At 32.9% G+C, this 15,802-nt stretch overlaps 1 protein-coding gene across 21 annotated transcripts in view; it reads left to right on the forward strand.

Moving 5' to 3' along the window:
• Positions 1-15,802, forward strand: part of LOC123531388 (RNA-binding motif, single-stranded-interacting protein 3-like) — a 202,307-nt gene that overhangs the window by 174,406 nt on the left and 12,099 nt on the right. For 16 of the 21 annotated variants that reach the window (XM_045312279.2, XM_045312278.2, XM_045312275.2 and 13 more), the window contains 5 exons: positions 3,088-3,179; positions 8,837-9,056; positions 9,506-9,606; positions 11,348-11,394; positions 12,469-12,634. In XM_045312279.2, the coding sequence (XP_045168214.2) occupies positions 3,088-3,179; positions 8,837-9,056; positions 9,506-9,606; positions 11,348-11,394; positions 12,469-12,634 (626 nt within the window). The other 5 variants (XR_006682415.2, XR_006682416.2, XM_045312277.2 and 2 more) reach the window with 4 other exon arrangements.

Here is a 15,802-nt window from a genome sequence, read left to right on the forward strand (position 1 = left end):
AGAATAAAGACGGTTTATAAATTGATTGATGTTGTAAGTGGCATTGACTAGATTCACAATTTGATCAATAACACAAGTGGCCTTATTGTCTGAAACATTTTCAGTGCGCAGAAAATACAGGAGAAACCGTGATTTCTGCTTGCCATGTGTATATTTTTAGAGAAAAAACATAAGTTTCGTGACTTCTTTCTTTACTAAATTAGAATAGAAATTTAATAAAGCAAATTTGTAATTGTTTTTAGATATGACATTTTTATTTCGAATCTTCGATTTCGCAAACAGTTCTTGTTTAAGGAGAGGACAACCGTAAGCTGACAAAGCTTTCTGTCTAATTCCTAACTAAAGTTCTGTAAATATTTCATGTATTACTGAAATAAAATATGTTTAAACTAAAGTTCTTAATGATACTGCAGCAAAGTTGTCTTGTATTAGTGTCAAGTTTATTAATAAAATTTCATTATGAAATGAAAAATTTACATTTTAGATTTGATTTGAATGTTTTAATTGGCAGAGATTTAAAAGTTTATTTCCAGCTTTTTGCAATGTTAAAATTATATTATATTACTTTTATTATGAAAATTAGGAAAATTGAGAGATTTTAATTACAAAGGGGTATAATAATATGTTAATTTTAACAGTTAAGCTAAAATTACCAATATTTTATTCTCGGTTTGGTATGGGTTTTAGGAGAATGCATTAAGAATACCTAATTTTCCCTTGTTCGGTTAAATGTAGCATGTAACAATAGCTTTAAAGGTTGACAATTTTCACGAAAATTAGCAAACATTATAATGATACCTTCATTTAACCCTCTTTAATGAAATATTCGCTTGACTAGTCAAGCTTTTCTTCAGATCTGTCCTTGAATAGGAATAGATAAATTTTTTCTGTTTGGAATATTATTATTTTGAAATTTACATATAAATTGTTATTTGTATCGAAACGAAAGGATATTAAGGGAAGATATTTGCAAAGGAATGATTCCCCACTCTGCATTTTTCAAAGATGTATTCTCCGCTCCAACTGATTCATGCAAATCAGTACCTGTATTAGGAATATTGAAAACTTTGATAAATCTTTATTCTATATCTGAGTATAGTTGTGTAATTTCTCACCATGACAAGCGTTAGATGTAAGACTTTTGACTTTAAATGAAATTGGGAATTGTTTTTAAAAAATATCTGATAGGCCGTAAAGGAAGAAGACAGCCTTCATTCTACAAGTTCTACTGACTAACAAGGCAAACATTTATTGCTTGACATTGGTAATAAAGTTCAATTAGTTGTGTAAAATCAATTCTATATTTCAAAGACAGTGAGCTGAATTTCGCATGCATTTTCTCCTTTTTTTTCCCCTTCTGTTTTCTATGTATTGGAGATGTTTATCAGAACAATTTGGTCCAGGGCTATATCGACCATTCTAATTTAAACAGAACATGCAAGCCACACAGAGAGAATCAAACAAGTCGGGTTGTCTTAATTTTCCAGCAATATCATGTTAAATTTCAGCTCGATATTGGAATACACCAGTGGTGGGGTAAATTATTTGATTGCACTCTGAAGTACCCAGTCCCATCTGCCTGAAACAGATTTTATTTGTTTTAATTTCCATGCCTTTTGTCAATTGATTTCGATTGAAGCTGGTTCAGTTGACTGACTAGATCTGCAAATTCATTCTGGTTAATCCCATAATGCACTAAAGAGGAAGTGTAGCTGTATATGAAAAAAAAAATCGTAGTAAAAAAAGTAAATAATAATTTGACAAGAAGAAAATTCTTTAGCTTTTAGGTTAATTTTATGTATTGAAATATACTGAAAAGCATATGAGCCATGCCATGAGAAAACCAACATAGTGGGTTTGCGACCAGCATGGATCCAGACCAGCCTGCGCATCCACGCAGTCTGGTCAGGATCCATGCTGTTCGCTTTTAAAGCCTACTGCAGTTAGAGAAACCGTTAGCGAACAGCATGGATCCTGACAAGACTGCGTGGATGCGCAGGCTGGTCTGGATCCATGCTGGTCGCAAACCCTCTGTGTTGGTTTTCCCATGGTACGGCTCATATAATCAAGAATTATGTACTAAAATAAAGTAAGAATCACACACTACTTAAAGCAGATTTCAGACCAAAGCCCTATAAGTAGTTCCTTAGAAACACACTGTTTATAGCATAAAATCAAAGCCCCATAAGTGGAGGTCAAACGTGAGAAAGTAGTTCCAGTATGGCTTTTTCCTGCGAGGATTTCAGGCTCCTACATCTATTGGATAGATATGAGAAAGTGTTATTTTACTACATCGAGTCCCTATCATTTATATATTCATTATTGGCTAGAATAATTTCGATTAAAGGTGTACTATAAAATCCCTTAATGGAAAAATTACTTGATACATTAACTAGTGGCAGGACTTAGCCGAAGTAGAATGCAAATCACCCCCACATTAATTTTCTGTTATTCATCTTACTTGGTAAATAAATATAATCATCCCTCCCTTGAGAACAATAATTAAGGAAAATATGCATTATAGATGGGCTGGACCAATTTAGTCGCTTTGTTTACTGGCATGGTCAGTCATGATAAAAAAATTTGATATTTGGAACTCTTCTCTCGAAGAATGTGTCCAGAAACTGGAGCATAAGCAATAGAGCAATTGAAAGTAAAACTGCTTGATTGGCAGGACAGAAGTATTGTTGTATTTTCTGATTTGGTCTTTGTTTTGGCAAGTGAAATTCTTAGAAATTCTGTCTTTTAAAACAGGAGTAGAACTAAGTTATTCTATGTGACTGTGATGGTTTTTTGGTTGGAATCTTCAATATGTACATAATGGTAATTAATTATGGTAGAAATAAGAACTGAGAATGGTTACATAAAATTATTCTATGGAAGGTTTTTCAAGCTGTTGGTAGTTCGAGCGAACCAAGTTCCATTAGGGTGTTCTGGGACTTACCGGGGAAACATAATTATGAACTTTAAGACGTGCTGTATGCAAGAAGATGCTATAAAATCTGGTTTTATATTTCACAGTCTGATGCTTATTCACAACAGTCATAAACACTATTTATATTTGGTTATATCTTGTATGTTTTTCAGGCTATGGGTTTGTGGACTTTGAGACGAATCAGGCAGCAGAAGTTGCGGTACAGGCATTACAAGCTCAGGGCATACAAGCACAAATGGCTAAGGTGAGTCCACAGACTGATGATCAACATTAGAAAATATAAACCTGGTTCCAAAGTTATAAAACTTGAGTTATGGGACCAGTCTTGTATGCTGCATCTCCATTGGTCAATTTCAAAACTGAGCTCAGAATCAACCAATCAGATGCTGGAGTTTTGAGACTGGTTCCCTATCACAGTTTTATAACATTGAACCCAAAGTTCTAATAAAGCTGTCCCCAAGTAACTGATTCAGAGCTTCCTCAGTTTTCAGGAGATAAGATTGAAGAGTACTGTAGGTGTTATGCCTTCATCTACATTGCCATAAAGAACATGGTCTTGCCCATGAATCATAATTCATGGCCTCCATATCAGTGAAAATCTGTAACTCATCAGTGGGCTAGAAACTTCATTTTGTTTTTTAACACTGGTTGGTATCATTTTCTTGAAATTTAGAGACACCAGTCTGATGCATTGTTGAAAACATAGAAATGCCGCATTAGTCACCTTGCAAAATCCCAAGAACAAAACATGATACTCTTTCATGGGAAAAAAACATGATTAAATCATGAGAATATGATGTAGAGGGTGTATTAGGATTTTGGCAGAAGTGATGCCTTCTTAGAAATTGCAATAACAAATTGAAGTGGAGACGATATAGAAAATTAAACAAGAGCCTAGAATATGAAATTGTAAGATAAAAACAGATTAAAACTTGTGCTTTTTTCTAAATGGATAGATTTTATTTTGAAAAACAAATTAATAATGTTTCTGAGGTATTGTTTTTACACAGTAGAGTATATTAGCACATGTAACAATAAAGCAGTGCTAATGTGTTACTAAATATGTGATACATTTTTCGAATGCTTTCGAGGAATATTATATTTAGAGTATAAAAATTGACAGAGACATAATACATGTGTTTAAATGTTCACCTAGCTATCCTTTAATTGTATATTACTTCATTACCCAAGGCTCCTGCTAAATTGTTTTTGTGTTCATTCGCCTAACTATTTTAAATGTATTCAGAGTAGTCCAAATTATATGTAAATGACTTAGAAAAAAAAAAGAATTAATATTATATATGACAGAATGTAGCAAATCTGTAAAATGATACAGTTATATACCCATCTTAAAATGTTTTCTGTTTTCTTTATTAAGATTATAAACCAGATACTCATTCCGATATTTTTTTATGCAAAAAATATGCAAATATATTGGCTGTCGGGCAAAACGATGTCTAATTTAATATTAATGAGGTTAAAAATTTGCACTTTAAGCATGTTCCAAGTTTTTATTTTTAATCTGTAAATGATTTTAAGCATGCAGAATTCCAATTAATCATTGACAGAACACATAAACACAATCCAAGGTATATTTATTTTCAGAATAGATGGGAGGATGAAAATGATAAAACAGGATTATATAACAAATAAAATGAGCCGCACTATTAGAAAACCAACATAGTGCATTTGCGACCAGCATGGATCCACACCAGCCTGCGCATCTGCGCAGTCTGGTCAGGATCCATTTTGTCCACTTTCAAAGCCTTCTGCAATTAGAGAAACCGTTAGCGAACAGCATGGATCCTGACCAGACTGGGCGGATGCGCAGGCTGGTCTGGAACCATGCTGGTTGCAAACGCACTGTGTTGGTTTTCCCATGGCGCGGCTCAAATGATCATTTAGTTCAAAGGTTTTCCCATAGTTTGACCAGACATTAAGAATTATTGCCAATTAGCCCAGATTTTAAAGCAAAGTATCTCTTATAAGGATAAGTCCACATAATGGGGATAAAGGTTTACAGTTATTGTTGTAAAGTGTAGAGATGATAAGCCCTGTCTTAAGCCCGCTTACGCAAGAAGATTATAGATCAAATGTTGGACAAAGGAGATAAGGCAGTGGACACTTTGACCACTTGTAAAATAAAGGGATTACATCTTAGATAATCATTATCAAAAAGGACAAAGCTGTGAGAAAAAATTGCATCACTAGATAAAAGTATTTTTATCCATGTATAGGATAGTTTTACCTCATATAGTGGGGAGGAGGGGTGGTGTGTGCTTCCGTGGTCAAATAGTTAAGGTCACTGACTGCAAATCACTTGCCGTTCACTACTTTGGCTTCAAAACCTCGCTTGGTATGTAGAATTCTTTTATGTGAAGAATTACAGAAGGTTGACAGTTCTACCCGTGTGCCCAGAGTGGTACCTGGGGCCCTCCTCCACCATCAAAAGCTTGAAAGTCGCAATTATGATCAATATTTATGTCTGATATTACCATAACTAAAAACATTTTAAAAAATTGTGTAAATGTCTTCTGCAAGATACAGAGCATATCAGGAAACTATGGAATGCAACAGTTACATCTGAAACGTGGCCCTGTTGTCTTTTCATTTGATACAATGACAGTTGCAGTCTGGTAGTTTTTGCTGCCTGGCTGAAAGAGGTAGTAGCTGAAATTAACACAGGAATGACAATTTTAACAATGTGTTAAGGAAAGTAAATGCACAAAACAATTTGTTAATTAAGTAAGCATTTTGTTTTCATCTTAATACTAGGCCACACTAATTTAGCATTTTTCACATACCACAAATTGTGTAGTGTGTTATATACATGATAAAACCATTAATTACATATCTCTATGCTGCTCGTATATTTCTCAATAAAACAGCATTTATGACATCTTTAAAGTGACACAAAAGCTGTCAGAGGAGGTTCTGCATCAAAGGAAGTTTTAAGGTTTCGTCAGTAACATTATTACCAGCTACCCCAAAAAAGCGTTTGATCTTTTTTGCATGTTTAGCATATTTTTATGAAGTAATGAGAGACAGAATAGGCTATAAACTCACTCTTCTGTGGATTTTTCCCAGACTGTTATTATTATAATAATGCAAATATTAATGTACTAGGGTTTACAGCTTTAAAAATTGATAAAACTAAAAAAAAAAAGCTGAAAATTACTTGAATTTTAAAAAATTGCTTGAATTCAGAAAAAAAAGGACTGGTTGAAAACTGTTCTGTGCGCAACTTGCTTTGTTAAAAGAGTTCAAAACAGAAAAAAAAAACGAAGATGAAAGAAAATACTGTATTTGCGCATTTGTCACTCTTGATATGCACCAATAGCGGTCATAAGTTGCAGCCTATGACCAAAGTTTACAACAAGTGCAGTTTGGGCTAAAAAAAAAAAGATTCTGTTTTGTTTTTTTAAATAATTGATAAAAGTTGTGCCAGCAAAGATTTGAAGATGTGATTTCAAGAAAAATTGTCCTTGAAAAAGTAAAAACAATACTTGAGAAGTCCTTGAAAAATACTTGAATTTTTGTCATGTTTATAAGTTTTAATGTGTTACAGTATCTGGACGTCAACATATGTCTAATGTTACTGTTTTTGCAGCCATGGCAACTGTTTATCAAAGTATAAAATATTCTGTCTTGTTGTAATTATTCACAAATATCTCATCCTCAGCCAAGTGTAAATTGTAATATGTAAAGAAAAAAACACCTTTTAAATACACGTTGAAAAAGTGTTTAAATGATGTAAAAGATAACATACACAGATAGATAGATCTTCATAACTTTTACGTTTATTAATGTTTCCATATTTGGCAAAATTACAAATTTTTTATGTTGAAGCATTGAGACATATCATAAAATATTCGTTTTCATGCCTTCCTCAAATAAAGGTGGTTTACCATGTTTGTTTATGGTGGTTTGATACATAACTTTTGCCACGAACCATGCATTTACCATTTGAAATAGGTAAACAGCAAAATGACTTAAAAATCATTGAATCTTCAACTATCTGACAACAGTGTAGTTCAACAAGATAAAAGTGAAAGTATTAAATCTGTACAGGGACATTTATTAAGGGAGAAGCGTTAAAACAGGCTATCTGCCTCCATTGCCTTTATGTTGATAGTCCCCTTCTGACCACAGTGCCAGTATGGCCCGCCAAAAGCCAAGCTACCATCTTGGGCATTTTGGTCACTTAGTTCACGTAGGTCATTTGAGCTGTGTGTAAAATATTTTTCTGCAACATCTATTCTCCTAAACTCTTCTCCTCAATTCTTTTTAGGTATTAGAACCCTAAATTTCACCGGACATTTGCTCATATTGAAGAGTAGGTAAATGTTTTCAAAAAAAAAAGATCTTATTATGTGTCGCTCACTAACATCCAGAAATAGACTGGTGTCAGATAGCATTGGGTATCTATCTAAGATTTCAAATAGAAATTTATAAAACTAACTATAAATCTGTTCACTTGGCAGGCAGCCAGGGTGCGTTTTTATTTCCACCCCTTTTACATATGATAAGTGTCACCAAAATATTTATTGATTTCTTCTGAAAAATGAGATGAATTTTATTGTTTACAGCATTAACTTTATCTCAATCATTATTTTGATGTATTAGAAATGACAATGAAAACAGGAGTGTTTTTGTACTTTCTCTTTGGCTTCATAGGGACAATTTAATTATTTCTAAATTACCAGTCTTTTGGAAAATAACTTAAAGTGAGAATGATTGATTAAATGAGACAAATTCAATTAAACCATTTAAGGATAAAATTTCAAGACATTTAGTGTTACAACGAAGTGATGTGAGCGAATATACCTCAATTTTCTTTCTTCGAAAAAAAAAAAAAATGACAAAAATTATTAATCATTCAACAGTATACGATCACAGGTGATATTTTTAATGTTTTGCTGTTTATTACCCGGAGTGAATAACAAATTATGCGAAAAGTAATAAAACCACGCAAGATACAACTTGCATTAAAAAAAAGTGTTCATTTTATGACTTGATCACGTATAGGAAAGCTTTTGTTAAAAGGAAATTCCGCTGTTGACTAAATTTACATTAGACACACTTGTTTGCCTATACTTAAACCATTTATGCCATTTAAGGCATTTCCTGATGTAAATAAGCATATTTGTTAAATATACCCTTTATATTTACACTGGTGCTGTATAAGGTTTCCATATACAATAGTGAAATGTTTGCGCAAGGGCTATATCAATATTGAACATATCCACAAATCTGTGAAGAGAAATTGATTTGTTAAGAGTGCGGAGAAAAAAAATCGGCACTTGCTTGATAAAGCTATAACTGATTTCTAGGTCAAAGATTCTTTGATTCTTTGTTTCTCAGGTCCTCTGACCCAAATTTTCAAAGAAAAAAAGAAATGAATTAATAGGAAATTTTGAATATTTAAATAGTCGAGATTAAAGGATATTTCAAGTATTTAGTCTGTTGGGTGTAGTCTTACTGATACACGAGTCATTTATAAAACTGCATTAAAACGCCAGTTGGATCATTTGCTCAGGGTCGCAAAATGCTCAAGTTTTCCAGGCAAACCTAAACAGCTGGCGACAACAAGTCTGGGGGAATGTTTCGCCATTACACTTAACAGGGCAGGGGAAGTAATCAGTATTTCACTAATTCTTAATGAATATTGGATTACTACCCTTGTGATATAAAAATGCACAAAAAAAAACAGAAAGAAAAAAAGTTCTGTCTGTTACTTTAAATTTAAGTAGACCAATATTTATCTTTGATAACACTAAGTCTGTCAATCAAGAGAGCAATAATCAACCCCAGAATGTGATTTTGATGCTAGATATCCAAAGTTGCCATATCCAAAATGCATTCCTCATTTTATAATGTTTTTCGTTATTTCATTTTCAGCAACAAGAACAAGACCCCACAAATCTCTACATTGCCAATTTACCACTATATTTCTCTGAACAAAATTTGGAAAATATGTTGAAAGATTATGGAACAGTGATATCCACGAGGATTCTCCGAAAACCTGATGGTGTCAGTCGGGGAGTTGGGTTTGCACGTATGGAGTCCAAAGAAAAATGTGAACAAGTAATAAATGGTTTTAATGGGAAAATTTTGCCAGGTGAGTTCTGTTATGGTTTAAAATGTAGTTCATTGATATTTTTAAAAAAAAAATGTTTGTTTGACAGTTTTCAAAAATATATCATTAAAATTGTAATGTAATGTCAAGGTCACTGAAGAGATAGTTGGCTACATTTCTTACTAGTATTTCCCTAGTTTGTGAAAGTAACGAACATTTTGTCAATATGAAACTAGCATGTGTAATGCCACTTTGGACATAATGATTTTATCAAAAAGTGCAGAGGGGAGCATTTGCTGTTGGAGGAATCAAAGTTACATTTTAAAGTCATGAATACATTGAAACTCTGAAACACAGGTTATCACTGCATGGTTAAAGTATTGTTGAACATAATTGTCAATTTGTTTACTATTTATGAAAATATTCAGGGATTTTTTTCTTTCATCTTATAATATGTATGTATGTTTACATTTATTACGTGTATATCATAGGCTGCACAGAACCATTACTCGCAAAATTCGCGGACGGAGGAAACAAGAAAAAGGTGCCGTATATTCAACCGACAAAATTATGGCCGGATCGGACGGATGTAGTAAGTTCCGATCTGGACTTAATTTTAAACGTTTCAGTTAAATATTTAGATGTGTAATCCCATATACATATAATCAATACCAGTTACACATTTATATAATCATGTTGCATAAATATTAAACAGTTACTCAAGGTTGCATATTTTTATACTTTTTTTTCAAAATTACATTTTATTCACTATAACCCTATATAGCGTACATTATAATAAACTTACTGTGATCACTATATCAGTATATTAATTCTTTCGCTAAACTGTGTATAATTTTTGTTTTGTTTGTGCACATATATAAATATATATATAATTTATATTCTTTGGTCAAAATGGTCTTAGCATATGAAGTTTAATTATACAGTAGAACATACCGTAGCTTCAGCCTGGCATAAACGGCCACTTGCGTTAAAAGGAGTTAGTCAGCTAACTCCCATATTGACTTTTTGTTCCGATGTCAACTTTTCTTAGACAGTGACCTGCCTTATGCTCGATACAGGTTGACTGTAGATCATTCTAATATTTCATAAGTTTTTAAGCTATATTTACACACACAAAAATTGTCTAAAGTTATGAATGTGTTTTGAGAAAAGAATGAAGACTTACAGTATGCTAAGTAAATTTTGACCACATCCTTCCTTATGCCACTTTTTGAGACCTGTTGTACCTCTAGAACTAAAGAAAAGGCACAAATTATTTTGGGAAAGGACACATTTGAAATGTAATTTATCAGTTAAGATTTTTTTATTCTCTTTTTTTTTTTTTTTCTCGAGTAAACAATGAAAGTCCAAAATGGAGAATAAACTGCAAACATCCGCATCTTCCATTGTTATGACATTTTGCATGCAAATTTGTAATCAAGGAATTCAATACACAATATGCCTGATCTTTGAGAAACATATATACCCAGTTACATATTTATTGTGTAAAATACTCATTCCATGTGTAGATTCAAGAACTTTTAAAAAAATGTTACTTTGGCCCGTAATGTCTTGTGCATACATTAAAAATGTTTATATTTGTGGGAGACTTATTTTTGTGGATTATGTGGTTTCGTCAGGCCAAGAAATTTAAATCACCACGAATAATCAATTTTATCTTAAATTTTTCATCAGAATATTTTTTAATCTTATTTGTACTCGCATGGAATGATTTACACAAATTAAATGTCAGTTAAAGAAATCCTTCTATATGATAAAAAGATAGCCCACATATTTAAAACAAAAAAAAACATGTGGGTATGTGGGATATAAACCCTTTATATTGTCCTCTTTGGAAAAATAACATTTTTTTTCTAACTTTGTAAAAGAAATATTTTATTTTAAAAAAAAGATGAAAAAAAGAAAAGAAAAGAAAGGATTTCGTATTCATTAATCAGTACATTCTTATAGCATAATCCATATGTAGTTATTTGCTTACATGTAATTGTCAAAACCTTCTTTAAGTTTGAAAAAACAAATCATGAAAATTTGTAAACAAGATAATAGCCTGTGTAAAGCTTGAAGAGAAAAACATGAGGGGGCATGGGCTTTAGCTATTTAGATAGGAGAAATTGTGGTTTGATAAAATGTAAACAAAATTGATATAAGTGAAGTGAATGTTATTACAGAACTTATGGTAGTTGATATATTTATGTTAAAGAATATCTTTTTCTGTGTTGTCTGTCTTTTGCTTCATTACTAACACTTCTTGGTTATATAAAAAAAATGGTTGTAACACAGTCTGATAATGAAATGGTCTGGTTCTCTTTCAGACTATTCCTACACTGGCATATGACCAGGCTGCCTTAGCTCAAAATGGGTAAGTTTTTATTTCTCAGAATATTATATCATTTTGCTTAGAAGTGTAGTAGATTCCATCGGCTGGGAATCTCGGTAGAATATTATCTACCATTTTACATGTGGACTGTAATTTTTTTTTATTTGATGGCCCATCTGTAGAATGATAGTTACTATGGTTACCAAAAGTGCAAGACAGCAATATTTGGAATTCATTGGTGTAGCGTCTGCTTGATGTTTCAGCAGGCACCTCTGTGGTAGAGTCCCATGTTGGTTTCGAAATTTCACTTTGGACAGCAGAATACTTTTATGTGTGGAAGCAAGTACATGGCGATTGAAAAATGGCAGTTTTACCCAGTGGCCTGCCTGTATCTGAAAAATGCTTTGAAGGGCACCTCTGGTCTTTCTCCACCATAAAATTCTGGAAAGGTGCCATATCACCTAACTTTGTGACTGTTTGCCTTAAAACAGATTAAAGTAATTTTTGTAAGGTCTCCTTATAAAGCCCTGCTCTGTTGCCATGCCAGTTTTTGGCTGCACCCTTGCTCTACTGTATCACAGTTGTATCTCTGTTATTTCATGTACTACGAAGTATTTATGGTTTAATTGAGTTGGTTCATCTTCTTGTGCCACCTCAGTTGTCAAAGATTGAAGAGACTAATCTGGTGTTAAAAATTATTCAAATCTGATGCAGACTGTATGCAAAGAGATGTTATTGATGAGAATCTTCATTTCAAGGGCTGAGCAGAAAACTGTCTCAGCCCATATTAAATAAAGAAGGAGTTACGAGAGTTTTCTATTCAGCCTTCAAACTGTCTTGTCGTCTTAAAATTGATAGCTTTTTTTCATCAGCCTGAAGGTGTTTACTTCGCTGAAGTGTTTTGAAAAAAACAAGAGAGGAGAATATCACAACCATTTCAATATACAAAAATGAACCTTTTAAGCCCTTGACACAGTTGAAATTTAAGTTGACTTGGTAATATTTGAAAATTGGATGAGGTATAATCTTTATGATTTATTAATGTACTACTTAAAGAGCAAAAATGCATATTTCAGTACTTGGTTTTTAATGTAAGTCCTTGGTTTTTTGTTTCAGTCTTTACCTGCCTTACAGTATAGCAGCCCCAGGTGGAGCAGCATTGATGACCCCGGGGATTTTGCCCCGTTACAGTGTGGCATCATCACCCACTACGTACCAAGTACAATCTAACCCCGGCGCCTTCGTCACACCACAATACATTATGCAACCCCCAATGGCACATGTAAGTTACTAATACATTTTTCAGTTTTAATTTTTCATCATAATCCACATTTTTCATCTATTAATTTAACAGTTTAGATAAAGATGATCTGAATTTATTTGATTTTTTTTTCAAATTAATGTATCAGTTTATTCCACTATTGATTGTTTAAAACCATTATAACTTATTTCTTTAATGTTGTTTTAAATAGGCAGAAATTGACTGGAATAATGAGGGATTGAACTAGATTTGTTTTTTAATTATGATATTTAGCAGATGCTTCAACCAAACTCGCTACATACAGCTGGGAACCAGGCAGGTTTAGACCCCTCCTCCTTACTCCCTCAGTTAGCCAATCAAATGGGACAGCTCCATATTTCCAACCAATCGGTAGGGGAGGTGGATTCACCTCAGAATTGAGTTAACCAATGAATGACCAACCATCTCAATAGTGGAATGTTGTCATAGTGATGAACTCTTTTTTGAAATTTTGACCTTTTGCTTTTTCCATGTGGTTACTATGGCGAGGAACTTTGACCTCTGTGAAAATTGCACTGATCCCTATGGCAACATATTGTTATGCTTGTTAAATTGTTATGTTATGACATGGTTATAAACAGTTGCATTCTTGAATTTTTTTATTGGTGGAGTTTTACATCTTTGTGAGAAACTCGGCCAAGCTTGCTTTGGTTGCTAGGATATTGTGTTTTTTATGCATTCATTTTCTACAAAACTCTTCAAACTGATGAATTCTCGAGGCGGCAAGAGGAGCAAATTAACTGAAGAAATAACATGGAAATTTGGACGGAAATTGAATATATTAAATCATATGTATAAGAAAGAAAGAAAGTGTATGGTAAATTTATATATAGGTGTTTTTCTTTTAATGTAGAAGTGGTAGAACTTAGAGAAATATGCCAAATTTTGTATTTTATCGAAAGCCTATCCTGTTTTAAGAGGCTAATTTGATCATTTACACAGTAGGCATTTATAACTCTGTTTGATTTTAATGCTCCCAAAGGGAGGCATATTAGTTTTCAACTGTCCGTCCGTTCGTTAGTTAGTTCGTCACAACGTTAACTTTTTGCATGAAGGCACTTTACTCGCAAACCACTGCACCCAGGACCTTCAAACTTCACATGCTGATAGTACTTATTAAGTACACCACCCCTACTGACTTTGGGGTCACCAGGTCAAAGGTCAAGGTCACAGGGGCCAACGTTAACTTTTTACATGAAGGCACTTTACTCGCGAACCACTGCACCCAGGACCTTCAAACTTCATATGATGATAGTACCTATTGAGTACACCAACCCTACTGACTTTGGGGTCACCAGGTCAAAGGTCAAGGTCACAGGGGCCAACGTTAACTTTTTGCATGAAGGCACTTTACATGCGAACCACTGCACCCAGGACCTTCAAACTTCACATGCTGATAGTACTCATTGAGTACACCACCCCTACTGACTTTGGGGTCACCAGGTCAAGGTGCTGCAGGGGCATTTATCACCATTAGTGACAGCTCTTGTTTTTTCATGGAATAGGGCCTTTAATGTTGTTTTATTTTTAACTTTTCAAATAATTCTTTGTTGCTTTATAAGTGGATTAAAGGGATAAATGTTTGGGTTTTTTTGTAAATAGTTTTCATTATTTTTATGGATGGAGATGATAAACTTTTTCTTTTTTGTAAAAATTGTTGATTATTCCCAAACTGTGCCAAATAATATAAAAAAATGGAATTCCAAGAATTCCTTGTGAATAGGTTGCTGTGTTTTGATGTGAAAATAAATTATAGATTTTTCGGTATTTAGGACTAGGGCCTTTAAGTTGAAATTGTTTTACGTAAAAATATATATAATTATCTTGGATGCACTTACAAATTTTCTGTGCTTGTCTACCTCTAATACTGACTGTAATGAAACAGGAAAACATATTTAGGCAAACAAGAAAAAAAAAAGTTTTTTTTTTTCATGCTGATAAGCCATTTTTTGTTTGAGTGTAAAAAAAAAACAGAAAAAAACAGAAAAAACAAGCTTTTCGGGGCTTCTTACTCTTAAATAATTTATATGTGAGAGATGCAGAATTACCTAGGTTTTGTATGTGAACATTGTTTGTTTTTTTTTGTTTTTTTCAAACTTTTTTTTTTCTTTTTACTAGTATTAGTTTTGAAATGAATTTATTAATAAACTCAATCAGCAGGCATATGACGTGAAAAGAATGTTTAAAAACCTGTAGGATTTAGACAACAAGAATTTTGTAAAGTGTAAAGTACTGAAATGAAGTGGTGATATGTTTTAACTGTAGTGTAGATTGTATAACTGTGTAAACACATTGTAAATTATGTAAATTAATGCTAATTATGTAAATTAATTATACAATTTTTTTCTTTTCAGTCTCAATATTATGGTTTTCAGTAGAAATTTCTCAGGTACATTTTTCAACCGTTTAACTACATATACCATATAGCACAACGTTTAATTAGAGATTTTGACCTGTGTATTCCTTTTACCATATATCCTATAGTCGTGGTTTGATTTGTTCACGTATAACCAGAAATTTGTACAGAAACAAAAAATATCTCAGTTTTTCTCTAGTCAGATTATGCAAGGCTTGCATTTACAAAGTTTTTGGACTGTACTATGTATAGTAAATAATGTTTGTACACGGTTCTTGTCACTCGTATTTTATGCAAGGAAATTTTCATGAGTTACGGAAAAAAAATATTGGGGAGGGAAGTGATGGAGAAAAAAGCTCATCTGTACTAGTAGTGATATTCTGCTTCAATAATGTTGTCATAACATGATGCGCACATTTTTTTTATCTGATGATAAATGCAATATGCAATATTCTTATCTGACAAAAAAAAAAAAAAATTAAAATAATATGAGCATCCTATAGTCATATTTCATTTATAGACTTTTTCAAATATAAGGCTTAAATAATGATATGGGTCTTTAAAAAAGAATACAAGTGACATATAACGATGTGCAATCAGAACTTCAGTTACACCTGTGTATATTAATCGCAAGTTACCGTGTTGATAGAAAACATGTACTCAAGTATAAAAGGCTTGGACATTTTGCTCTTGTATAAAGTACTACTTTTTTGTGTACTCATCAGAAAATACATGAGCCGCGCCATGAGAAAATCAACATAGTGGGTATGCGACCAGCATGGATCCAGACCAGC

This window comes from Mercenaria mercenaria, chromosome 11, assembly GCF_021730395.1.
Source record: "Mercenaria mercenaria strain notata chromosome 11, MADL_Memer_1, whole genome shotgun sequence".
Taxonomy (NCBI): domain Eukaryota; kingdom Metazoa; phylum Mollusca; class Bivalvia; order Venerida; family Veneridae; genus Mercenaria; species Mercenaria mercenaria.